The sequence below is a fragment of the Strigops habroptila genome, chromosome 18 (assembly GCF_004027225.2).
Source record: "Strigops habroptila isolate Jane chromosome 18, bStrHab1.2.pri, whole genome shotgun sequence".
Classification (NCBI taxonomy): Eukaryota; Metazoa; Chordata; class Aves; order Psittaciformes; family Psittacidae; genus Strigops; species Strigops habroptila.
In genome coordinates, this window is record NC_044294.2 from 2,886,623 (window position 1) to 2,912,308 (window position 25,686).

Genomic DNA, 25,686 nt, shown 5'->3' on the forward strand with positions numbered 1-25,686 from the left:
CTTAGTGTGGATCCATGAGGAAGGGCGGCAGTGCACCAGGTCAAAGCACATCACCCAAAGAAGAGGTGACACTTGGAATGTGCTGGTGTGTTTGTGCTGTGTAGAAATGCTCTGAGCCAGCTGGGCAGGTTGGCACATGCAGCTCCAGTTAGCACCGTGCAGAAGCAGCAGCTCAGATCCCAAAGCAGATGAGGTTCTGCATGGTTGTGCTCTGCCTAAACTCATTTCCAGAGGGTAAATGAGCCCATCCACAGCCACACACCGCTGCAGCTGGAGTAACAAAGCCTGGCTTCGGTATTCCCACATGGCACCGTGGTGCCATGGGATCATGGCAGGATTCCCAAGGGAAAATTCTGGCACATATCTGTATGGGTGGTCTGAAGGATATTCTGCTGCAAAGAATACAGGTAGTGGTTTCACTCGAGGGTGAGCTACAAGGTCAGCAGTGCACCGGGTGCAAGACAGCCAAAATAAATCAAGAGTGATGTGTCACTTCCATTTTTGCTTTACAGCCAAAGATGGGGTATCTAGACATAAAGATCCCACTAGAGGTTATCAAGGACAGGGTAAAACTCTATTATATAGTTCAACACAGAACCACAATATGTACCTGTATGTATCTAGAGGCAGAAGTGGCCAGGAAATTCTTTTTGGCCATATGAAATAAAAATGTCTCAAAGGAAATAAAAAGAAAATAATCCATATTTTATGGATTACCATCAAAACCAATGAATACAATTTTGTAGGATTGTATTAATCAAAACCAAATGGGTTTGGGCCAGCAATATTTCGAGCTGATGAAAACTAAGAAAACAGCTTTTGCTTTTGCACAAATGTTTCCATTCTGTTACAAAGTGTTTTCCAGTCACAGGAACCTTTCACACAGAAAAGCTGTGATAACTTGTGTAGAAGATCTCTGTAACACAGCAGAAATCAGCTGGGCTGTCCCAGGGAATCTGAGAGCAGTGACATTCCCGGAGCCTGACAGCCCCTGCCCAGGAAGGGCAGCAGGAATCCAGGTTTCCCATTTCCCAGCTTCATCTCCAGTGATCACCCTCCTGGGGCTACTTATTTCCTTGTCTTCTGCAAGTTCTCTTTGTGCTAGTGGTAGTTCTGCTCCTTCGTTGAGATGGACACACCATGGAGACTGTTTTTTCCTGTCTTCCCCCTCTCATGAATCACCACTCTGTTTTCTTCAGAACTTGTAAGATGATTTGTTAAAAAAGGGAACCCCCTTTTTCTGCTCCTATTTTGTGACAGCCAACATCAGGCAATGTCAGCATGTGATTTGGTGAAAAATGGTGTCCCAAATTAGATGTCAACATAGTCTCAGAGGTAACTCTGATCCAAGTATCCCTAAAGTAGGAAGGACTGAAGTGATGTATGACTTCTCATGGAAAATTATTAGAGTGGGGCTGAAAAAGCTCCAACTTAATGACTCAGGAGAATTTCATCCCAAGACCCATTTCCAGGAGAGAAACAAACTACTGAATAGGGTCATGCTGGAAGTTTTGGGTAAGTTAATCAAGGAATTAATGAGCTTGTAGCAGTCTTACCACTTGACAAGAAAGATGACAGGTCAGTGTTAAAGAGCTCTCTTCTGAGCCTGGAAATTTCCTGAGACACAGCTAATTCCTGAATTTCTTCTTTTTAAACAAATATTTGGTACATACTAATGGTATAAACAATTGGAGCCAAATGGGGGGGGAGCCTGGCTTGGCTTCATTGGCTGCTGAAACTCTACATTGACTTCAGCAGTCAAACAGACTTGAAGCAATCCGAACCTTTGCCTGACTTTCTACCCAAGTTGAGCTCTTCACCACTGCTCATCAGGAAACGTCTGTGTTTGGTTTAACACTTTAGTTCCTTTTGTGCTTTAAGGTCCCTTCCAAGCCTAACCATTCTATGATTCCATGGAATGTGACAGAAGGCTCCCATCAGTTTCAGCAGCACTAGGTGAGGCTTCTACTGAAGATGCTCCACATGACTGTGTTCTTATTTTCTACCTGGTTAAGAAAGGGACAGCTCTATGGGCTACAATGACTCTGCCGGTTGTACAAGCAGACCAAGCCTAAAACCAGTCTCAGCTTAACAAGATAAGCATGTCAGATGAGACTGACTAAGAGGCCTGATCAAAGGTGACCCTATTAATGATCCTGGTCAAAGACAGACCATGAGAAGGGCTATTGCATCCTGGTGAGGGATGCCTTTGGACTCTGGTAGCACTGCAGACAACTGCAGGAAGAGCATTCAAGCTCCTGAGTATTCTCCAGACTTGCCAATTGCCTATGAAAATACAGCTGGGATGGATCCTGTGTGGCTGTGGATCAGTCCTGACCTCATGGAACCATGCTTGTTTAGAGACAGCAGGGCTAATATTTGCATGCTGAATTTCTCTCCTGGAACCATAATCCATTTTCAAACACACAAACCCCCCTCCCATATTTAACCTGGTCACTTCTGGTGCTGTAAATAGCAATGGAGATATGCTTTTCCCTGCAGCACTGTCTGTGCTCTCACGGTGCTGAGTTCCTTCCTGCCTACAACTGCTCTCATTGCTACTGTTATACTCCTTGTCACAACATACTTCAGAAGGAAAAGGGCAGCTAAAGCTCCCTAATCCTCTTGTCTGGTTTTCCTGCCCCTACAGCTTGTCATCCCACCAGCCTGAATGTGAGGAAGGTCTGTTCATAGCAGTCATTGTCTGGGGAGGCAGTGAGACAGCTGAGAGTGAAACACAAGATGCGAGTTAAACCCCAGGGAAGGGATACTGGGGATAGTCATTTTTAAAATGAAAGGTAAAGGTGAAGTTTTACACTCGAAGGAGGTTCTGTCCTTCACAGCAGGAAGAGAGGTGGGCTTTGGCAGGCACCCTTCTTTCAGACTAGCAGCACTGCAGGTGAGACATCATCAGAAATGCCACATTCCTGGTGCTTTGTTTGGCCTCTGCCATGCAGAGACGTGGCTCCGTGTTCCCAGAGGTTCGGGAGCTCACAGTGCCGTGTGTCCCACAGAGGATGCACAGCAGCAGCTCCAGCCAGCAGCCTCAGGCTCGCTGGCTGTGTTTGTTGATTGTCTGAGATCTTGCTGCAAAGCACACACCACCTCACTTGGTTATTTGAGTAAGTCACAGACCCCATACTTCCGTGTATAGCACTTAGGAAAACAAATCTAATAACAAATATGTAATTTTGATAATTAACTGATCTTGAATCTTCAGTAGCATCATCACCGAAGTGTCTCAGCAAAGGAAAACTCTCCTAGTTGCAGTTGCCCTAAATATTTACTGCTAAGTGTTGCTGCACCTTTCTACCCAGTCCCTTCAATCTTAGGAAGTAGAGTTTTGTGCCAGAGAAGTTTTCTCAACTTCCCTAAGCACACATTCCCTTTTCCCATGCATCCCCTCCCCTCTTTGCTATTTTCATGGTACAAGCAAATGTGTGTGGTGGCAGATGAACTAAGACTTATATTTAGAAGCAAAACATGTTGCATTTCTTTTTAACTTCTCGTTCTTTGTGACTTCTCAGAAGGATGGAATAAACAAATGCCAGGAGGGGAACTGAACGACTGTACAACATACGCTGTCAGAAGACACCAACCTCAGCTGACGCCTGAAGATGTTACATACGTCAACATGAAGCCTTCACCACAAGGTTTCCTACGTGTTCAAGAACCACCAGGCAACTCAGTTTCCTCAGGGCCTGTGGAACATGCTGCTGTTACCTTCAGAGCCACAACTCCACATTCTGGAACTGAAAACAGGTCCCTCTCAGCAAAGCAGCCCAAAGCCTTGGGCTTATTCACAGAGTTTTGCTGACCTTCACTTAGAAACGACCAATTTGTAAGCAGCTGCTGAGGTTGGATGTGTCCCTGGTGTGAGGCAGAACACAGCTGAAAGGATGAGGCACATGGATGCACAAACCTTCCCTGACAAAAATACCTGCACTTTCTAACAGTACAGCATCCCAGCTCAGCTCTTGGGAAGCAAATCTAGTGGGAAGCTGGGGTGCATTTCTTTTGCCAAATGACTCTATTTTTAAACAACAGGCAATTATAAACCCAAATACAGGAAACTACTTCTCTCTGGTAGCAACTGATACAGTGCCAGTCACCAAAGGGCTTGAAATACCCAAGTAATGCACTTGATGTGTTTTAGTAAACAAAGGTCTTGTGGAAAAACATTTGTCTACGTTACAGTATAAACTGTCTTCAGCTTGAACACACGGGTGTGCAACTTACACCCAAAGTTAGTTACTTTTACAAAGAAATAACTTTGTATTTCCTTGCCTCTGGTGCTAGTTAATAATGCCACATCCACGCTGCAGTATAAACCCCTAATAAATTACACACACACACTGCTCAAACTCCCGAATCCTGTTATCATGGTGATATCTGCAAACATTCATTAGGGATTATGGATAAATCCCAAAAGGCATCTGACTGAGATTGTCATCCGAATTCTGTGAGCTGCAGCCTGAGAGTGCCGAATAGGATACAAAAATGGTTTTAATTTTTTGGTATTAAGATTCCAAGAAGACTCCAACCTCAGTACGGGGTGGCATGGGAGGAAGGGAGTGTGAAAAGGCAGAGGATACATCCATGAATCATACAAACTCCACTGCCTGTGTTGTTTGTACAGTTCTGAAGGGGGAAGAGGGGTAGGGAAGAAGGAAATTGTTGGCTGGTCTGATGTGGCTACATGACAGGAGGCTTTTTGCCGTTAATAATAGCTACAGAAACAAATTTCTGGCTCCCTAAATGCACGATTGCATTCCTCACTTCCCGTCCCAGCTTCCCATTTGCTGTTCTTGCATACTGTTATTTTGAATTTTTTTGAGCTTAAACCACAACGGCTGCATTAACCAACTCTGGAAAAATTAATGACTGACACCCGTGTGCTTTGGGTCATTTTTGAGAGGGCAGAAGTGTCGGTGTGGGGACCGGACCATTAAGGTCTGACGTGATGCACAAGAGGAGAGACAAACAGTTAATGTAAGAGGCTGCAGCACACAAATCCAACTCCTCATTTATCCTCCTTGTCTCTTTGAAAGCACCTAAACCTTTGCCTGCTTAGACCCTCATCACAGTGCAATGCATACACAGTGACAGGGCTGGGGGCCTCAGATCCTAAAGTAATACAAGTTAAATAACCAACTTAATAGAGGCTCACTGGTGTACACTTCTTTCTGCCTACAAAGCTGAAGAGGATCTGCTATCACAGGATGAATTCGAGGGTGTTTCTAGGGACAGTTTATCTCTATGATGTTGTCAGTCCCCTGTCACAAAATGTCAAAATGTAACTGCCTGATTTAAAATAAAGACACAAGAAACATTCTCAAATCTTTCTAAGTCTGTAACATCTTACAGGTATTTTCCTTCTGCGCAAACGATGGAGACTTGCTGGTAACCTGAACCGCCTATAATGAAGGAAGAATTATCCTAAGACCCAATTTAGATGGGCATTTTTGGTAGTTAAGTTTGCATCAGCAGCCCACCCAACCCACTGCTGTTATGCTCAGCTGTGGAACCACATTCAGGAATGGTCTAACAGGCACGAGCAGCCTCTGCACACGTGAGACATGACAAACCTGGCTGTGTCTTCTGATAAGCCTGTCAGAGACAGCTGATTAGGGACCTCGTTCTGTTTTGACTGTTGAATAATGGTATAGACATGTACCTGGCTCAAGTCTCACACGTCCTCCCAGCTTCTCTCTCATTTGATGGCAACGGGAAGAGAAGTTGCAGCACTTGAGGAACTGGGTGTATCAGATGGACAGGACACAGGATGTCAAGAGGACAGGAGGTTCTTCTAGGACTGAGGCTATTAGTCAATACCTTCTGTTCCATTGCCTCCAGATGTCTCTTCTGTCCTTCTAGTTAAAACTCACTCCAAATCTAAAATAGCTGCTGAAATAGTTACTTGTTTCTTCTTTGTCTCATTTCAAAAGCAGTAAACACCAAGAGGACTGTTTTAATCTCTAATAGGGAGTAAACAAATATCCATAGGGCTGATGGCTGGGCACCTTCCTCCGTTACCTGCTGAGCAAAGAGCTCTTCCCTAAGTGCACTAAGATCATATAATAAATTATAGTCCCTGGGCTCTGAGTGGAGAGGCAAAGCCTTCTCCTGCCCCTCCTCCTGCCCCTCCTGCAGCCTCTCCTCAGACACAAACCACCCCACGGCCGCCATCTTGAGGCACTGCCTTCCTCAGGCTGTGAGGAAGAGCCCTCCTCACCAGCCAATCAGAGGTGTCCCACAGCGACCCCCAGCCAATGAGCACCCGCGGCGGGACCCCGAGCCCGTCCCCAAGGGCAGGCAGGGCAGGGCAGTGCCTCAGGCAGCAAGATGGCGGATGGGGATGGAGCAGAGCACACCAAGATGGCCAGTGCCCACACCGCAGGGCAGTGGGTGCACCCAGCCGTCCCTCATGGAGGGCAGGAGAGTTCGCCGGCCGCTGGGTGCTCCTCAGCAATGCCAAACCTGCTGCCTGCCCTGCTCCGTGTCACTGCTGCCACTTGGCTCAAGAGCAGAAAGTCTGAGAAAGAGCCAAAGCTTGTTCTCGGTTTATAAACTTTTATTAGCTGGATAGTGTACACAGTACTTACAATTGCATCTATTAAAGACCGAAATACACTTGAAAAAATGCATTATATAAAAAAAATTATAAACTTTTAACTATATACAAACTTTGCCTCACGTTTCGTTAATTTCAGTACCCTCCCACACCCATTCACAAAGAAAGGATTTTTCTCACCCCCTTTTAACATGCAAGGCGTTAAAGCCGTGTAGCATCACCTGGGGACCATTTTCCAAACCCCCTTCTTCACTCTCCCATTAAACTGGTTTTTGATCGGTTCGCCACTCCAGTGCTCTCTGGGTCAACCAGCCACATTTCTTCCCGAGCCTCTTCGTTCATCCTCTCTTTTATGCACTAAGTGGAGGTTTTGCTCAAATGTAGCCAATCCACAAAGAATTCTCATTTAATTACTAGAGAGGTTTGAACTTGATGACGTCTCCGATTTAACACATTTACCCAGGAAAAGAAAGCAGTTTTGGTAACATGGTGTTGACCGATAACTCCAATCTCACCAAGCAAACACTACTTTTAGAAGTGATACATATAACCCAAAGCAAATAAAAAAAAGGACAGTAGCACTCAGGCTTTCACATCACTATTTAAAGTATTAACAATAAGACTTCCTATATAACACAAATCCATAGGTCTTAATACACATTCTACAACAACGGATCAGGAAACCTATATAGAAGGGCTTACTGGGAAAAACATTCTAGCTGCTTTGAAGTTTTACAAGTTCTTTAAAAAGAGAAGCAATTACTCATTAAAAAAAATACCTGTCAGAGCAATAATCTTGCTTCCCTGACTTCCAACTCTCAGAAGGAGTTCTCCAGGACGGAGATCAGCTGTGAACTGAAGAGCAGAAACGTTATGGAGAGGCTGTTTTACTCCAGCACAGAAATAATCCGCCAGCACATGAATACTCCACTGACAAACTGTACAGATGCTCTTAAAAAATATTTACAATAATGCTGCAAATTCAAATAAAGCAGATTTGTTGTTATTCCTTCACTAAGAGAGCTACATGTTTCCTGAAATGGGTGACCTCACAAGAAATGCCAGGTGAGGATTTCATAGTCGCCAACTGAAGAAAAGAAGCACCGTGCTCAAATTGGGCAAGTATTTTAAGGCAGAAGCAACCAAAGGCACCAAAGATGCCATCAATGCAATGGAGGTAAACAAATGCCTTTTAAATCATTAGGAAAAAACCCTTAACGTAAGATTTGTGAGCAGAGTGTTAGATAAATAATGTAAGACAAAATCAAAAGGTTTATTTGCATGTCAAGAACCAGCCACCACTTCCCATAGCTGCAAATGTCAACCATGTGCCAAAGGTTCCTTCTCAGCCTCAGTTCACCAGGTCAGCAGTGGTAAGGGTAGCAACAGGGAACTAAAGATCCTGGAAAATGAACTGAACTCCACTTAGAAAATCCAGCTGCCTACTACAAATGCCAAATCTGCATTTCTTTGTTCTTTCACTGGCTATGTACCTCCATGGGTGGCTGACCTAAGTACTGTCATCCTTAGTATCTCGACATGCTCTTCCTCCAAGATTGCCTGCTGGCAATGCAGAATCTAACGTTTCTCCACATTTCTGCTCCCTCCTCTTGCATTCCTTCCCACCTTCTCACACTCTGAGGTCTAGAATATCTTTTAATCCAAAGTAAATAGAATTTTCAAGGCTCTGTCTTTTTGTATCTTCTCAGTCTTCTACAACTTGCTGATTTGTTCTCTAGTTTGTATTTAGTCATAAGCTTTAAGTAAATGTGAAAAACAAAGGGGAGGAGAAATAATATGGGTTGTATTTTTCAAGTTGCCTTTACTTTTTATGTTAGTTGAAAACAGAGTTCACTGAATTTAAAGCAGTCTCACCCATCCTTGGCTGCTTTCCTCAAAACCATATTGCCCTCCGCAGCTTTACCTGTTCGGTTCATCACCACCTCCTCAGTGACAATGCCTGGCAACACTGCCAATCCCATGCTTAACTCCTGGCAGTTTTACCTTTTAGCTACAGGCCACAAGAATTGGAAGAGATGGGAGTGCAGCATGCAGGTGACACGCAGAGCATCTTAGAACTCATCCATGATGGGAGGAGACGGAAAGATGCAAGTATCACCTGTTAAAATGCTTATGAACCACAGCTTCCATCGCCAAATTTCAAACGGGTAAGAACAGAGCAAGCTTAAAATCCATAATGAGCTGTGGAATTCAAGATATGTTTTGCCAAGATACAAGGCAGAAGCCAGCTACTGGTCATGAAAAAAAATCCTTTTTTTCTTTAATGTAAGTACTCCTCTTTAAGTGCCACTTTGTTTTGTTATTTAAAGAGGGCAGTCTATCAAAAGCCTGAAAGGTTCATCAATATCTGCCTTCCTGTGTTTAACAGCCCCTCAGTTACACCAGGATGAGCTGGGTTAGGTTGCCCTACGCTTCTGCTGTCATAAAATCCCTCACTCCTTGTAGAATGAGAGAATTGTAGAACTGATTTAGAATAGACATCAAGAAACACCATCACGAAGATGGCCAAGTGCTATCACTCAGAGATTGCAGATTTTATGTCTTTTGGAGGAACCATGCACTGGACAGGCAGGTTAGAAGGAATCCTTTGGAAGAGACTCACTCGGAAGTTTTAAACCTTTCTATACTAGTATCCACTTCTCTTCCAAAGCAACAACTACTGGCAATAAACATACCAAAAACCACCCAGAGACTGCTTTTACTAATTAAATCCTTATCCCCGCATCACCCTCTCCCATCTTACTTCTTGGAACGGATACACAATTTATCAAGTCCTGCAGTGATCTTGAAATATCTCTATCATGGTGACTGGATGGCAGAACCTTTCCCAGAGAAGAGCTTGCTTTTTACATATTTTACAAGGTGGAACTTTAAAGAATCCCCCTTCAGTTTCTGCCAGTTCAGAAGTGCAGATGCAACAACAGGGAACAGTCCAGTTGACAGTGAAGTCCAAAGGTGTAAGGAGTGGATGTAAGTAACAATTCTTTGTGGGAAAACAAAGTAGTTTTGTGTGGTGTAGCCACATTGGTGCTGGTTGCTAGAAGCTGGATGAAGTCTCTGTACAGAAGGGCCATAACTCCAAGAAGTCTTTGCTGGCCCTGCTTCAGCATGCCAGAGTTATTGCTGATCACCGAGTCAGCAGCACACTCTCACCTAGGGCCAATCTTAATGCAAGAGATGTTTAAAAGAAGGAGAAAAAGGCATGAGCAGCCAGCCTCTGACACCCCTGTGCTGGATCAGAAGAGCATACCAAGAAAGTCGGTAAGTTTCTATTTGTTGAGTGAACTGCAGTTAAAATCTCAAGCCACATACTGAAAACGTGGTGCTTGTTCTGTAGAAAACGATGGGCTGTGATATGGTGAATGTCCCATTGAAAGACTCGCTTGATACACTGGAAAGAGAGGAGAGACTTGCAGAGGGGACGGGAATTCTACTCAGTTATATGTTTTCTTTAAGCAGCAGTTAGGACACTCTGATCATCTGTGTCATTGCTTCTTCATTGGTCTGAGTTGGATCCTACAGATACAAAATACATACCAGGTTGTAACATCAACATTTTCCTGTAACAGCAGAGAGAATCATGCACAACTATCAAGAGGAGATATTCCTGCCTCTCCTTGATCTCTGAACATGTCATGTTTTTCCTGGGTTTTACAGGCCAGTGTAAGAGAATGGGATATATAAATCTTAGTAGCTCCTAGTAACGTTTGGTTTCTGGTAATAGAGAAGATCTAGTACTGCTTGAGCACTGGGAAGGATTCCACTTCAGAAAAAGAAATATTCTTCTGCTAAAGCCACAGCACTGCTTTAAAGCACTAATCAACAACAGAATTTGCTAATTCTACTCTATTGTGTCCCTTCCTTTGAAAACCTGTCATGCACTTTTTATGTAAATCAATATGCAGCTCGGAATCAGATATTCACATTTTCTCATTTTCCAGCAGACGCAGATAAGGTGTCTCTACCTTTAATTCATGTCCTAAAAAAATACTTCTGGTATGCAACCAGAAAGACTGCAAAGACTCTATTTCTTAGGACAAATACGGCCTTCTCTGATTGTACAACACAGTGAATACATTTCTATCAATACAAGTTAATTACTTGAGGCAAATAGACACTTGCTCTCTACAAGAGGCAGAATATTTCTTTACACTGCCTGAAACATAAATTCAAAGCAGAGAGGGACAAAGGTCAGCAGCCTAGCCCGAAAAAGAACAAACAGAACAGTACAAAGACACTTCCAAAGTGTATTCTGAAGAAGTGGCAGCTGTCTGAAGGACAGACAAAACGCCACTTACCTGCATATGAGGGCTGTCTTTTTCCTTTGGTGAGAAGAAACGTCCACCTTCTCCCCGCTTCCTGGCCATGGCATGACGATGCCGAGATTCATGCAGGTATTTCTGCAACAGTATGAAGCAGGCAATGAGAGACCAGCCCAGTATCTCTAGTTCAGCACGTAGAGCAGGGGAAATTCCTGACTGCTAGAAAAGCCTTCCCAGTCCCCATCCTTCCCCCTTCCCCGAAGATGAAGCATTAACAGTAAATGCCCATTTGCAATGCAGCGACATTCATGTTGAGCAATCAAAAGCCCACTGAGAAAGCACGACTGCCACCAAGTGACTTAAAAAAATTACTCTGATGTAGCTTATGAAGACACAAAAAACAACAACTGAAGATCACTAAGATTCTAGTCCTCGTTTTCCAGCACAAGTGCTTTTCTGTGCCTTCCCCCGTGTTAGATCAGAGTTATAGTCTCACCCTTCTTTCTTTGGGAATTTTTCCCTCTGCTTCAAGCTTAGCACGTGCCTGCCTCCTCTTCAGGATCCGGTGATACTGCTTGGCATTTACATAGAGGGGCTCTTCTTCCAGCATTTCTGCCCCAGGCAAAGGTATTCTCTGGATGGCTGGTACTGATCCAGCTCCAGGTACCATCTGTACAGAGAATATGGGTTTAGCGCTTGTAACTCAGAACAGAAAGTGAATGCAGAAAAAGTAACTAAAAAAGAAAACCCACAAGTGTTAAAATGGAAAGTGTTTGGTTTAGCTAACGCACCTACTTAAATTAAAAGGAGTAATAAAGTTGTTCTTAAACTGTAGAACAAATTTAGAGAAATCAATTATTTATAAGTCATGCTTAGGGACTTTTTCTTTTGCTAATGGTAAAATTTCAACACAATACACAATTTATGACCATGCTACTGCTTCTTGTACAATTAAGCATACAAGACATGCCCATTGCTTCCCTTTCTCTTTGGTTATCACTTAGCTTATATGGTAATTTCTGAAGCAAATATTACTTATAGAGCTGCTGACATCTAGTGGGGACGAACAAGAGAATTCAAGTTAAAAGGCCTCACGCTACAAAGAGAAGGAGTTGGCAGAAAAAGCCCTCTTAGGAATCAAAAAACCAAATACTACGGAATCCTCAAAAAAAGCAAGAGCTAATTGAGGTTTTTTAAACCTTTGCTTATCAGTGAACAACTTATTTTGAGTTTCAGTTTCGAGATTTCTGAACTTAATAATCTGCTGTGCGGCAAAGAAACATGTAGGTCACAACAGGACACCCAACAGGCCATTGAAACTCAGAACTTCTCTTGTTGAAACGCTAAATTAATGCTACTGAGAAGACTGACGATATTGAGGTGACAGACAGACAGTTTGTGTACAGGCACCTTCAAACCTCACACCTTTAAAAAGATCAATGGAAAGTTAAATACATACCATAACCATTCCACCTGAATTGACAACATTTCCAGCAACCGGCAGCGTTACTGTGACAGTCCCTTGTCCACTACTGGTTGTGTTGGTGTTGGCTCCCGTTTGGACAATTTGTGCTCCAGCCAAACTGGCTGCTGGAATGGTGATCATGCCTGTTACAGGGACTGTAACTTTTCAGAAAATAAAAGACAAAAAACACAAAACCAAAACAAACCAAAAACACGCACACAAAAAGAAGGGAACACCATTAGTCCCACTTCTGCTTTTTACTCATTCATCCTTCCACAGCATGCACAAAAATCCAGAAAAGCACTGCGAGTTATTAACTAAATTCCATCACCTGGTCCTCACACTTCCTATTTTTTTGCATTTGTATTTGCTCAGTAACCCCAGTGTCAGGTAAAAGATGTGCACTCCAAGGTGTAAAAGCAAACACGTTTCTATTCTAAGAGCCCTTGCCAAAGAGCAGAGCCTTGTTTGCACTCAGAGCACTCCCAGCACTGCAGCTCAGTGTTTTCTTTGACAATAATGACAAGGCAATAAACACCTGTGCCAGAGAGATTGAGAAGTCTTGACCCTCTTCACACCAAAGCTCATACCTTGTTGGAGAATGGTTCCATCAGCATTTACTGGCTGATAGACTATGGTCTGGCCTTCAGCTGCTTGTGCTACCTGTTGTCCTTGAACTGCTATTTGTTGCTGGGTCTAAACAAAACAAACAACACAGTAACTTTACAAATTGCTCAATTTTCAACTTTTACAATTCCTGAATTAATACATGGTGCTTAAGGTGTTTCAGGCACCTATTTCTTTTGCTTTATTACCAGCATCAAGAAATAGGATGGAGCACAAACCAACTGAAGTGCAGATAAAATACCTCAAGCACACACAACATACTTTTTCTAACGGTGTAGCATTTAATATTGAAAGAAACAAGTTCTAGGTTTCCTGTCTCACTACGAATATGTTACAAGAAGAACTATTAATTTTGGTCCTAAACAGAAGAACCAGCAGAAACCCCACGCATGACTGGACTACTTCACAAATGGCGCAAGTATGACATTAGCAATACTTCACGTTTTCAAATTGTGACAAACAGACAAAACCGACCACGAACCAATAAAGTACAGAAACACAATGGATAAAAACATGCAATCTATTTATTCTGCCCCAGAATTATGTATGGAAACACTACAAAAACATGAAATTTATTCTCGAGTTTTCCTCAATATTAATAATGCCTTTTTTTTTTTGTTTCCCCACTTTTTTTCTTAACCACATCTTAAGTCATTTGCCAAGTTTCTCTTCCTGTTCCTCTCAAGAAAACCCTTTCATGCTGGTGCAGTTACCTGTGTCTGGCCAGCAGTAACTGCAGTCTGTGGCTGCTGTATAATGATCTGCTGGGTCTGGCCCTGCTGCCCCTGTACCTGCACAGCCTGCCCACCTTGAATCTGAATCTGACCTGGCTGGACCAACTGAATCTGTGGAAGAAAGAGTCAGAAAGGAACATTAACTATACCTCTTATTTCTCCCTCCTTGGCCTCAGCATTACCAAATCATCTCTGAGGATGATTTACTGTTGCAAAGGAAAAGAAACCACTGATTCTTCTCTTTTTCCATTTTCAAATGAAGAGTTTTACTTTACTCCTCTGTGACACAGCAGTCACAATCATGCAGAATAGAGGAAACATAACATGCTGGTGTCATTGTGCCCCAGCAGTTCTCCACTGCTCACACAACAGAATGGTCAAAAGAAACAAGTTATTTACATGAAAGTAGTAATAATAATACTCAGGTGAAAGAGGACTAAGATTTCAGAAATCTGCAGAGTGTTATTATCCAGCATCCAGAAATCCTCTTGGATATATATAAAAGTTGCCTTCAGTTTTGCAGAGAAGACTCTCCCGCAAAGTGGAACATTTCTTACTTTAAAAAAGAGGAACTGGAATGTGGTTTGAAGCTCATGCTTCAGTTACGCATTTTCCCCCAACAAGCAGACTGTAAAGAACCTTACACAAAATATATGGGTTTTCAAGAAAAGAGATTTTAAATAAACACTAAATAAACCTTCCAAAACACCGAGACATCAGATGCCTTCCTGGACTGTGCTCAACTCGATTCCTAAATCCCAGTCTCAAATCACTAGAACACTTTCATTAAGCCACTGTTACAGTTCTTCCCTTGGCTTTTGAGGAACACACTGTGAGCACCTGTTTGAATTTAAAAACCATCTTTTAGACAAGTATTACAAAATATCTGCCTCTAATAAAATCCATCTTCTCTATCCTTCTACAGGATTACCTTCTGTGCAATGGGAAAGTTTAAATTCACCTTTGGCCATCGTGTATTAGATGAACTCAAGCACAAGAGTTATTTTTAAGAAGCTTTCTTAAGTCAATCAATTAATCATCTATTGAATAGGCACCAGATCACCAACTACACTGTCAGGGCCAGTTAAAATAGAACAAACACGAGCCCCAAACCAAAAACCCCAAACCACCTCCAGCTGTGTTTTAATGGATCTCATTTAAAAGGTTTGCACCATCCCATAAAATACAAAAATCAAATACACAAAGGATTTCCATCGCATTCTTAGCACACAGCTCACTGCCAAATCCACAGCTGGAGAACAACCGACTTTGCCCAGTTTATTTCTAGAGTGCCGATGCAAACAGAGTATCTGATGAGGTGAGAACATCCCAGCTCATTCTCTGCAGTTTATCTTAAATAAAACGAGGGTTATCTCACCTGCTGCAGCCCCTGTGTTCCAGAAACAGGGACTTGCATGATCGTCTGGCCCTGACCCCCTGGCACGGCCTGCACCATGATGGGCTGGCCCGTTGACGTGATGAGCTGGCCTCCGCTCACTTGTACCATCAGGGGTTGACCCTGGACCTGGGAAAAGAGAGAAAAACCAAACACAACAATGAAAAGTCTGCTGACCTGAAGCCAGAAACTGAGGTGGCTACCACAGGAGGCTGAGCGCTTACCTACTGTAATGTGGTGACCAGAGAAACTGCACAACAGTCACTAACCAGCTTCAGAATCACCATCAAGTATCTTTAGTTTCTACATTCTTTTCCATGATGTGCTACTGGATTTAGTACGTTATCCTTTTCTGTTGCAGTCTACCCCAAACTTCCAAGTCTAATTGCAATGAAGCATGAAAAGCATGGCTAAAATTTCCCAACACAATAACTACTTTCATGCACAGCCCAAGAGCCAAGTGTAATAAAAGAAACTTCATTATTCACATCACTATTGCTAATCTTTAATTGGGGTTCCTAAAGAGAAAGCTCTAAATAAGCTATTCTGACAGAGAGATTCTGAGGTAGCTTCAGCTCTCTCCAATTACATGCTTACAACTTTTCCATTTCCTAACTGATACGTTGCATGGGATGTTCTTAGGGAATCTTTTCATGGGTATTAAGTGAAATTATAAATGTAACAACACAAAGTGTGGCTCAGGAAGGAACAGAGAAAGACAATGAGCAGCTGCCACTTGGCCCAGCAAGGCTTACAGTGGATTTGTAAATTCAGTGTAAGAGTCTCTGGAGACTGAGACCAAGTATGTCTCGGGTCACTAGGAAATAGGCCAATGAAAAGCAAAGGAAGGGGAAAACTTCTCTGTTTAAACACCCTCACCCGCTAAGTCCCCAAAATATCTTTGCCAATACCATATCTCCATGGCTTAAATGTGAAATGAGTCTTATGAAGCAGGTGACCACTCTTGGCCACACTCTCAGTTGTTTAGAAGTGAGAGCAACACGACCTGATAAAACCTCACTGAGTTCTGGGGTTTTCTACCTGCAAACGTCAAGACCAGGCAACAGCGAGTGCTACTCCTCTGCAGTACTCAGCACTGTGGAACACCAGGCTGAACACCAGCACAGATCTCCAGCACACACTTTACTACCCCTAAAATGCTTCACTTTGCACAGTTCAAATACCCAAGTGAATTACATACTAACACATCCACAGCAGCAAGTGCAGTTGTACCTCAGTGATCAACACCCCACACAGCATATTGTGACTTTCCAGGCCACCCAGCACCCTTGTGCCACTGTTCTGTTCCTCAGGCTGTGGCATTCGAATCCCTAACAAACATCAGCAGTGCTTGTTTTGAATTACAACACAGAGAGGAGGAGATAAGCATGCTCATGGCAGCCAGAGAAGCACAGGCAGCAGTGCAATACCCAATAAGCAGAAACAAAAATGATTCATTCCGGGATTCTTGTTAATGTATTAGAGCAAGCAGGGGAAAAAGAGGACAAAAAAGAAAGGGGGCCCATAAGGTCGACCAGGAGGCCACAGTGACCCAAGCAATTCATGGCAGCCAGCTTTATGGATTTGAACTCTGAACATAAAAAATGCTGTGTTCAAGTTTACACCCGGCAAGACCATTCCAGCCTCCTGGAACTCCCCTCCTCTGAAGAATTCAAACCCAACCAAAATCAAAATCCTGAGTGAGAATTGCCCCACTTGTGAAGTGCTACAGCTATCCAGGGTTTCTCAGCGCCTTTAAAGCCTCCAACGTGAGCTCATGAAATGAAGTTTGCAAGACAGAAAATGCTTCACACTGAAACAAACCAGGGTTTGAAATGCCCTTCGCTGTTCTGTTTAGGATAGATACTTCTGGGTTTCCCTGTGTTGGTCACACATAAATAAGAAATCAGATGTCTCAATCTCACAGAGGCCAATATTGTCCCCAGGTGCCCTTTTGAATCACAGGTGAAAGGAGACTTCACTCTCCAAGCTCATGGGTCACCTACCACCTCCCTGTCTGTAGTGGAAACACATAACTACTCGCAGTGGATATCAGAAACCTCACCTCCCTGAAACAACAGGAAATCTTTGGGTTACGTATCTCAACTGGTACTTCCTCATCTTGGTGGGTTTTTCCCTTTTAAGTCCCATTTGAACCACTACTCACTTTCAGAATATGCAGCCAGAATTCCTGAACACATCAGGGTTTCTGGCATGCACCTGAGCCAAGGAAAAGCTCTCCTTGTTCTCCATGGAAAACCCTATGCCTAGCATAAAGCACAGCTATTCCTGCTAGCAAATTCTCCTGTTCCTCTTTCAAACCCTGGAGAAAACACAGCATTAGATATGTGGCAATGGCGAGAGTCATGCAGTGCTCACAAACACAATTAGAGAGATCACCACTACCTGGAGGGTCTGGACTTGCTGGCCTGAGGCGGATGCCACTTGGGCCTCAGTCTGCAGCTGGACAGCAGTGACACCACCCTGCTGCTGGGAATAGGAACAGGAATAGCTTGAAACATGGAAACGCACAGCTCCAACAAGAGACAACGACACTTGGCTGGAAGAGGGGGAATTTAAAATTCATACACACTGCTCTTGGAACATAAGGAACGTGAACATGTTTAGCAAACCTGAGAAAGGAATACCAACAAAACCGCAGACAGGCTTCACTATCCCAAACGGGAACAGCTTACAAAGACATGAGATTATTGTGCAGAATCTAACGTCTCAGCCTCAGTGTTTCAGACTGCTGCCTTCCGGCTTAACTCTTCCTTTCACTGCCCATGTTTCTTACTGTGAAGGGGTTCCAGCTTTTTGTCACAGTTAGTTACAAGAAAGGCCATAAATTCCCTCCTGCACAGAGCAGCAGCACAGACGACTCCAGTCTAAGCTTCAGCTATGTCACCCCCACATCAATGTCTTCCCACCCTGACCTTGAAGGACAATCTTGAGAGGTTGCAAGAGCAGTTAAATCTAAAAGCCTTTTCTATCTTTAGCCTCTTTAGTAAGAGTCCCAAAATATCTGTGTTAAGTGTGTTAGCATTTGGGAGATGAAGGACATCTCTCTACTAAAAGCTGTACTACAACAGGCCTGTTAAACCTTTCATTTTAGAGAAACATTTCAGTCATATACAACCCAGGCTTTAAGAGCATGTACTAAAAGTGAAACAAGCCACAGTATGTATTTACCTCATTATCACCTGCAAAGTGTCAAGAAACCCAAATATATCTTTGGTTATCTGCTGTAGCAGGTATTTTTGATATTTCTTAATGTTTAATTTTTTAATCCTAAATACAATCTTGTTCCGATTGAAAAAGTCAACTTCAACTCAAAGCAATGGAAGAAGCTGGTCCCTGCTATCAAAGAGGCTGGTGACAAAGCAAAGCCCATCTCACTGAAAACATCACCCAGAGGCTCACTCGTTTGCACGACAAACTAAGAAACTCCCCTTGCCTTGAACTAGAGCAAACATAAGATGCAACAAAACTCAGCAGCAGAGCTCACCTGTAAATGTGTTACTGTATCTGAATGGGTGAAGCTTAAGAGGAAACACCTATAAGCCCTTAAAAAATCCTGGTGCTTCTCATCTGCACATTAGAACATGAACTAGAAAGGTCTTTCTGGAGGATGAATTCATCCAAAGCTACATGTTTTTGCTGCAATTCCTGTGCTGTGTGTTCCTTCTGATCTACCTGTAGTTCTAAAACAAAGGATCTCAATAAATACTCCTTTTGAGAAAGCCTCTATGGGGCTTGTACGAAACCTATTTCAAATTTGGGGGGAAATTACACTGTTCCTTGTGGACAATAAGACTGTTTCTATTAATTCTCCACTTCCTCCATTTTCAGAGAGGACTTGTGACTTTCCTCATGTCACCACCAGTTTGCAAACTCCCACCTACATGAAATTTGGTAGCTTGTGCGCCTGTAATTTTATTAACTTAATAAGTAATTTTTACAAACCACATTTACTGTGACTTCAAGTCAGATCAGTGACCACAGCTCAGGTGGCTAAAGCTGAGCAAACACATATCCAGACAGCATCATGAAGCATGTGGCTGGTCCTGTGAAACTCTGAGAGCACAAAGAGATGTGTAACAGCACCGAGCACACCAGCTCGCCCGTTCCACCCTCCATACCTGCTGCTGAATCTGTCCAGCCTGCACAACGATCTGCTCTGTGGAGCTGTTACTGTTTGCTGTGTACTGCTCCATAGTGGGTCAGCTCCAGCACGGTGGAAGGCACACCTCAGCCTGCGTATCTGGCAAGAGAAGTGAACAAAGCCCGTGATTATTGTGCCAAGGTTTGAAGGTTACTGTTACCTGACAGTGCCTGAAAAGTGCCATCTGCTGGCACTGAGGTTAGAACCACAGCAAGAGCCACTCTTTAATCGACGACCCACCTCTTTCAAAGCACCCACTGACAGAACAACTGTCATTTCAAGAGCAACTCGTTTGACCAAGCAGCAGAAAGTACCTCAATCTGAATGCTCTCGTTATCTTCAGTGCATCAAATAGCTATGAGCCTGTTTGTTTTACCCCTCAAATCTGAGTATTCTGGGCTGTAGACTGATGCCTGCACTGCATATTGGTGGAGGAGAGGGACGTGATGGTTAAAACCTCTCACCAAATACAAATTCAGATGTAGAACCAAGCTATGTTTCAAGAACTCAACAAAGTGAAGCAAAACTTTCCTTCCCCAACTACACAGCACCCCCTCCTCATCTTTCTTGCTACTCTTCCTACTTTCCTATATTTGAGAATAGCCAGCAGACTTCTCCCTGCCCCCTGCCTTTTACTGCCTCCCCGCTCCTGGACTCTTGCCTGCACATATGAAGAACACACTGCTGAAATAAAACACTCGGTTCCATTACCTCCTTCTCCCTCACATTTCTTCTCAGTTGATCAACAAGGGACGAATTCTTACTCTTAACGAGGTATTTGATTTATGCTGTGACTGAACAAGTACCTGCTGCATTACTGAAAGGCGACCTGTAACTTTAAACTTGGAATTCTAAAGCTCCAAAACCTCCAGGCTCCTTCAAAGAAACATACAGAAACCCCAGCCACAACTTTAGCTGTAACAGTTGCTGTGGTTACTGCTGCAGTGACACCTCTCACGCTTCCTGCTCTTTAAACCATCCTTTGTACTTCAGTGTCTTGTATTTGTCTTAAGAATGCTTCATTTTTTCCATCAACTGACCCCTCACCGTGGCCTAAGGAAACACAATGATTGTACATTTTCTTGGTTTCTTGCACATTAACACCAAACATAGGCCTGGCAGGAAACAGCTCCCACATTCCACTCTTCAGGGACGTATTTCAACAGCGAGCCCAGGAGGCCACTAAACCCTGTTTGCCAAAAGTTTTCTGGTTTCCTTAACACCACAACCAGCACTCGAACCAGACCCAGCCCGGCTTGGGGATGGTTCTTCACACACCCTGTATCGAGTCGCTGTCTCGCGTACTTGACATATTGGCAGGGTTGAAATCCAACTCCCTGCACCGGCTGCCACCAAAGTTACAAACAGAAGATTTTACAGGCATTTGATCACAGTCCTCCAAGGGATTATTTAGAATCACGGCATGGTTTGGGTTGGAAGGGACCTTAAAGCCCATCCAATTCCAATCCCCTGCCACGGTCAGGGACACCTTCCACTAGAGCAGGTTGCGCCAAGCCCCTGTGTCCAACCTGGCCTTGAACACTGCCAGGGATGGGGCAGCCACAGCTTCTCTGGGCACCCTGTGCCAGCGCCTCAGCACCCTCACAGGGAAGAGCTTCTGCCTCAGAGCTCATCTCAATCTCCCCTCTGGCAGGTTAAAGCCATTCCCCTTGTCCTGTCCCTCCATCCCTTGTCCAAAGCCCCTCTCCAGGTTTCTTGTAGCCCCTTTAGGCACTGGAGCTGCTCTAAGGTCTCCCCTTAAGGAACCTTCTCTTCTCCAGGCTGACCCAGCCCAACCTCCCTTCACTCAAACACAGATCACCGGTGTTACTGCTCTGCTTTTAGGAAGGGGTGATGCACTGCAAGGCCACACTCTGCTCCTGGAGCCCTCGTGGCCCTGGGCTGCCGGACAGTGCCCTCATGTTCTGTCAGCGTGCTTCAGACCCGCTCACACACCCCGACATGAGGCTACAGAAGCCGCTCCCTCAGCAGACAAACCACACTAAGAACAAACCAGCGCGATAACCCGCGCCAGGACCTGTGCTACAGCAGCGGGAACAAACCACGGGGGACCACGTTCTGCCTCCGAGCTCCTCACCCAACACACGGCTCCGGGAGCAACCCGAGGCCTGCCGGGCGGGCGGGGCCGCTCCCGGCGGAGGCAGCGCGGCGGCGGCGGGCTCATCGCCCCGCACCACCGGCGGTTCCTCCTCACGGAGCAGAGCGCGGCCGGCGACATTTGGCGGCCAGCGAAGGCGTGGGGGGGGGGGCAGCAGAGACCTGCCCTCGGCTCACACTCAGCGCTTCCCCGCACCCCGGGGGCACAGCGGGGAGGAGGAGGAGGGTCAACCCGCGCTGCCCGCGGCCCATCTGTCACAGATCGCAGGGGCCCTCCGCCGCTCCGCTCCCCCCAGCCCGGCCGGTGGAGGGCGGGGCGCTGCCGGCTCCCGGTCCCGCGGCGCCGCATGGGGGAGGCCTGTCCCCCGCAGCGGACCAGGCCGCGGCCCCACCGCCGTTCACCTCCCCCCCCCATCCCGCCGCCGTCCGGTCGCGCTCCACCCGCCGCTGCCCCCCCCCCATCCCCTCAGCGCCCCGTCCGGGCCCGGCCCCGCGCGCGGGCTCCTGACTGGCCACTCGGCCCCGCCAATCCCGGCGCTGGGGCCGGCGCTCGGGGGCTCCATATTGGCTGCTCGCGCTCACCGTGCCTCGCTCCCCCGGTTCGGGCCCCGCGCTGATTGGCTCCGCCGCCGGCCCCCGAAACCCAATCAGCGCCTCAACTCGGCCGCCGCGCAAAATGGCGCCCAACCCCGAACAAAAGGCGGAGGGCGGGGGCGGGCGCGGGCGGCGCATGCGCGCAGCGGCGCACGCCCCTGCTGGCCCCGCCCTCCTCTGACATCAGGCACCGCTCACCCGCGGCTACTGCGCCTGCGCGGCCTCGCCCCTTCCTTCGTCTTTATGCAGCCCCCGCCTGTGGCGCGCCGCGCATGCGCGTTAGCGCTTGGAACGTTCTGGGTGAGGACCATAGAGTGGGTGGTCCTCCTGCCCGCCTAGAGCGCCCGGCCGTGGCCGCCGCCATCTTTGCGGTCGCGGAGCGGCGGGGCCGATGTGGGCCGCGCTGGGACGGGCCTTGGCGGCGCCGCGGAGCGCTCTGCTCGGCGTGCCCGCGGGTGCGGCCTGCTGAGGGGTGGCCTCAAGGGTAGGGGTGCTGTGCAGGAGGACGGAGGGCCTGAGGGTGACCCCTGTGTGGTGGCGCCGCGCTGTGCGGCGGTGCCGTCCCCATAGAGGAAGCTTGCTCCCGTTGGCGCAGCCGGTTGTTGCCTAGTTGGGGGCTCCTAATAACGCTTGTTTTTTCTCTCTTGTCGTCTTTCCAGCCGCAGGAGCTGTCACCATAGCCCACGTTACCATGGCCACCCACTTCTCCAAGGAGCAGGAGGAGAGAGTGCGTAGGAAATGGGTTCTGTGGGCTGCTGCTGTGATAGGTGTCGCTGGGAAGAGGCTGGTAGCGTGGCAGCTGCCTATGGCGTGCGCTGTGCTGGAGGAAAGGGGCTGGTAGTGCTCAGCTCCTCATGCTTGGGTGATGCACATGCTGAGCTGAATGTGTGGGGGTCCCCAGCGCTGACACTGGTGGTGTGCTGAAGATGTGCACTAATCCACTTGTGCTCCATAGTATGTAGTTTTCCTTTTTAAGCATTGATTTAGTAAAATTAACCTCCGAGCTGGCATGTTGATCCTATAGGAAAGGTAGTTCCCTGTATGATGGGCTTCTCATTGATGCCAGCTCCTTTACTTGTGAGCTGCATCTTAAAGCTCAAGGCCTTACATTCTTCACTGTGTGGGCTGGTCAGATTCCTTGTTTTAGAGAATTCCATTAGTGGAATCTGCACTCTGGGCTTGCTTTCATTTGCCCTCGTGTTTGTGTTTTGCAGCTGAGGTGTGTGAAGGGGGACCTGTTCTCGTGCCCCCCGCAGGACGCGCTGGCGCACTGCATCAGCGAGGATTGCCGCATGGGTGCCGGCATAGCCCGGCTCTTCAAGGAGAAGTTTGGAGGCGTGCGAGAGCTGTTGGATCAACGTGAGTGGTACACGTGGGGTGGACATGCAGGAGCTGAAGGGAAAACCCTTAATTTAGAATCACCTAGGTTGGAAAAGGGTTTTAAGATCAAGTCCAACCATTACGCCAGGACTGCCAAGACCACCACTAAAGCGTATCACTGAGGGCCTGGGGAAGAGTGGCTGGAAGCTGCTCATGGAACAGGACCTGGGGGTGCTGGTTGATGGAGCTGAACATGAGCAGCTTGTGCCCAGGCAGCCAAGAAGCCACCAGCATCCTGGCCTGGATCGGCACCAGTGTGGCAGCAGGGCCAGGGCAGTGACTGTCCCCCTGCACTGGGCACTGGTGAGGCTGCACCTCGAATCCTGTGTCAGTTCTGGGCCCCTCAGTGCAAGAGAGACATTGAGGTGCTGGAGCGGGGCCAGAGAAGGGCACCGGAGCTGGTGCAGGGCCTGGAGCACAAGTGTGATGGGGAACGGCTGAGGGACCTGGGGGGGTTTAGTCTGGAGAAGGGGGGATCTTATTGCTCTCTAAGGGCATTCCAAGCTATTTGGGGTGCAGGGGAATTCCGTGATGGAATGTAACTGATGTAAAACAACAACTTAATTGTTTCACTTCAGAGAAGAAGACTGGGGAGGTGGCAGTGCTCCAGAGAGACGACCGGTACATTTACTACCTGGTGAGAGTGGGATGTTACTTGGGTACTTCTCTAACTAAACTATATTTGATATGATGAGGGCTTTAATAGTCAAGGGGCGGGGGGTTTGAGTTTGCTTCTCTAAATGGGAGGAGTGAGCTGGCACTTCTTGTGGAGAGGAAGCCAAGCTGGCCTCTGCATGTGTAGTTAAGCTTTACATGGACAGAACTAGCTGCTAAATTACACTGGTTTAAGCTGTGAAACATAAGGGGTTTTCCAAGTCTTTTTCTGGGGGTGGAGTTTCAGAGTGTAGAGGAATATGATATTGTAAAAAAGCAGTTCGCAGTGATCGTGGCCAAGGCACAACTGACTTTTTACATCTGTGCTTAGATTACAAAGAAGAAAGCTTCTCACAAACCGACATACGACAGCATGCGCAAGAGCTTAGAGGCCATGAAAGCTCACTCTCTGAACAACGGAGTCACTGACATCTCCATGCCTAGGTAGGAAAAGGAGTTCCTCTGATCTAAATACCTAAGTGCTGCTTGTGTAGGAGGGTGTCTGAGAGGTTATCCTCTGCTGTGTAATAAGAAGAGTTCAGGAATCCTGGCCACTTGTGCAAATGAAACTTGTATTTCAGAGTGTATTTAAATGATGGCAAATCACACAGGCTTGGTTGCTTCCTTATTTTAAGTGCATTATGTTGATTTAGTTTAGATATTAGGAAGAAATTCTTCACTATGAGGGTGCTGAGGCGCTGGCACAGGGTGCCCAGAGAAGCTGTGGCTGCCCCATCCCTGGCAGCGTTCAAGGCCAGGTTGGACACAGGGGCTTGGAGCAACCTGCTCTAGTGGAAGGTGTCCCTGCCTGTGGCAGGGGGTTGGAACTGGAAGAGCTTTAAGGTCCCTTCCAACCCAAACCAGGCTGGGATTCTGTGGTTTATGGTGAGCTGGGTTAGTGCCACATAAAATTGTAGCTGCTCGAAGGGCTGGTTGTTCCCAGCATGCTCCAAAAGGGGCCGTTACAGCTGATTTCATGTCTTGTTTTCCAGGATTGGATGTGGACTCGATGGCCTGGATTGGAACAAAGTTTCAGCAATACTTGGGGAAGTGTTTGAAGACACTGATATTAAGATCACAGTTTACACTCTGTGAGCAGCAGAGCTTTTGAGCTTTGAGGAGTGGGAACCTGTTAACTGGCGAGGGGGGAAACTGCACGCTGAGCACATCCTTGGAGCGGAGCTCACTCTGGTGGTGTCAGTGGCTTTTAACAACAACCACAAGCAAGTTTGGGATGTGGGGCTGGGCAGCCTGTGAAGAAGGCAGTGGTGGGGCTGTCACCCTCTGGCTCTGTCCCTGGAAGCCACCAGGTGTCACTGGGCCTCCATCGAGCCCCGTTGTTCCTGGAGCCGTGGGCTCCTGTGCAGGGTGAAACTGGAGCTGGCTGTCGCTTGGGTGTTTGTTGGTAATCCAGAGCTGTGGAGCCCTGTCACTTGTTCTGTTTCCCAGTTCTGCAGTGTGGCATATAGTTGATTTTATTCTGTTCATTACAGGATTAACAACCTTAATTTCTACCTTCTGGCCACAAACACTGTTGCTTTGTTAGGAGATTGTACTCGCTGAGAATCATGCTGTCAGTATGAAATAAAGAGCTGTGCAGTACTCTGGTGTCACATCAGTCATCCCTCTGTGTGTGTGTGTGTGTTTTGGCACGTTCTGGAGGAAGGCTGGGTTTGAAGGGAGGTGCTGGAGATGG

The 25,686-nt window shown here is 46.3% G+C and overlaps 2 protein-coding genes across 24 annotated transcripts; one reads left to right on the plus strand and one right to left on the minus strand.

Annotated features, from left to right (window-relative positions):
* Nucleotides 1-6,556: 6,556 nt before the first annotated feature.
* On the minus strand, nt 6,557-22,106 carry NFYA (nuclear transcription factor Y subunit alpha). 20 transcript variants are annotated; one of them, XM_030473162.1, is made up of 10 exons: nt 21,945-22,106; nt 19,222-19,343; nt 17,486-17,569; nt 15,062-15,208; nt 13,663-13,794; nt 12,913-13,018; nt 12,317-12,483; nt 11,354-11,527; nt 10,894-10,995; nt 6,557-10,111 (listed from the first exon to the last, which is right to left on the minus strand). In XM_030473162.1, the coding sequence occupies exons 2-10, from the start codon at nt 19,294-19,296 to the stop codon at nt 10,058-10,060; spliced, it is 1,041 nt and encodes a 346-aa protein (XP_030329022.1). In that variant the 5' UTR covers nt 19,297-19,343; nt 21,945-22,106; the 3' UTR covers nt 6,557-10,057. The 20 variants fall into 20 exon arrangements, with proteins under 20 accessions (XP_030329022.1, XP_030329020.1, XP_030329025.1 ...); XM_030473160.1 differs by having other exon boundaries at nt 6,557-7,429; nt 12,317-12,465; nt 17,483-17,569; nt 21,945-22,077; XM_030473165.1 differs by having other exon boundaries at nt 12,317-12,465; nt 17,483-17,569; nt 21,945-22,077.
* A 93-nt stretch (nt 22,107-22,199) lies between these two features.
* OARD1 (O-acyl-ADP-ribose deacylase 1) lies at nt 22,200-25,608 on the plus strand. Of its 4 annotated transcripts, none has more exons than XM_030473177.1 (6): nt 22,200-22,256; nt 22,616-22,683; nt 23,171-23,315; nt 23,915-23,973; nt 24,322-24,434; nt 24,983-25,608. In XM_030473177.1, exons 1-6 carry the CDS (start codon nt 22,229-22,231, stop codon nt 25,083-25,085), a joined length of 516 nt encoding a protein of 171 aa, XP_030329037.1. In that variant the 5' UTR covers nt 22,200-22,228; the 3' UTR covers nt 25,086-25,608. The 4 variants fall into 4 exon arrangements, with proteins under 4 accessions (XP_030329037.1, XP_030329036.1, XP_030329038.1 ...); XM_030473176.1 differs by lacking the exon at nt 22,200-22,256 and adding an exon at nt 22,278-22,411; XM_030473178.1 differs by lacking the exon at nt 22,200-22,256 and adding an exon at nt 22,286-22,440.
* Nucleotides 25,609-25,686: the final 78 nt, after the last annotated feature.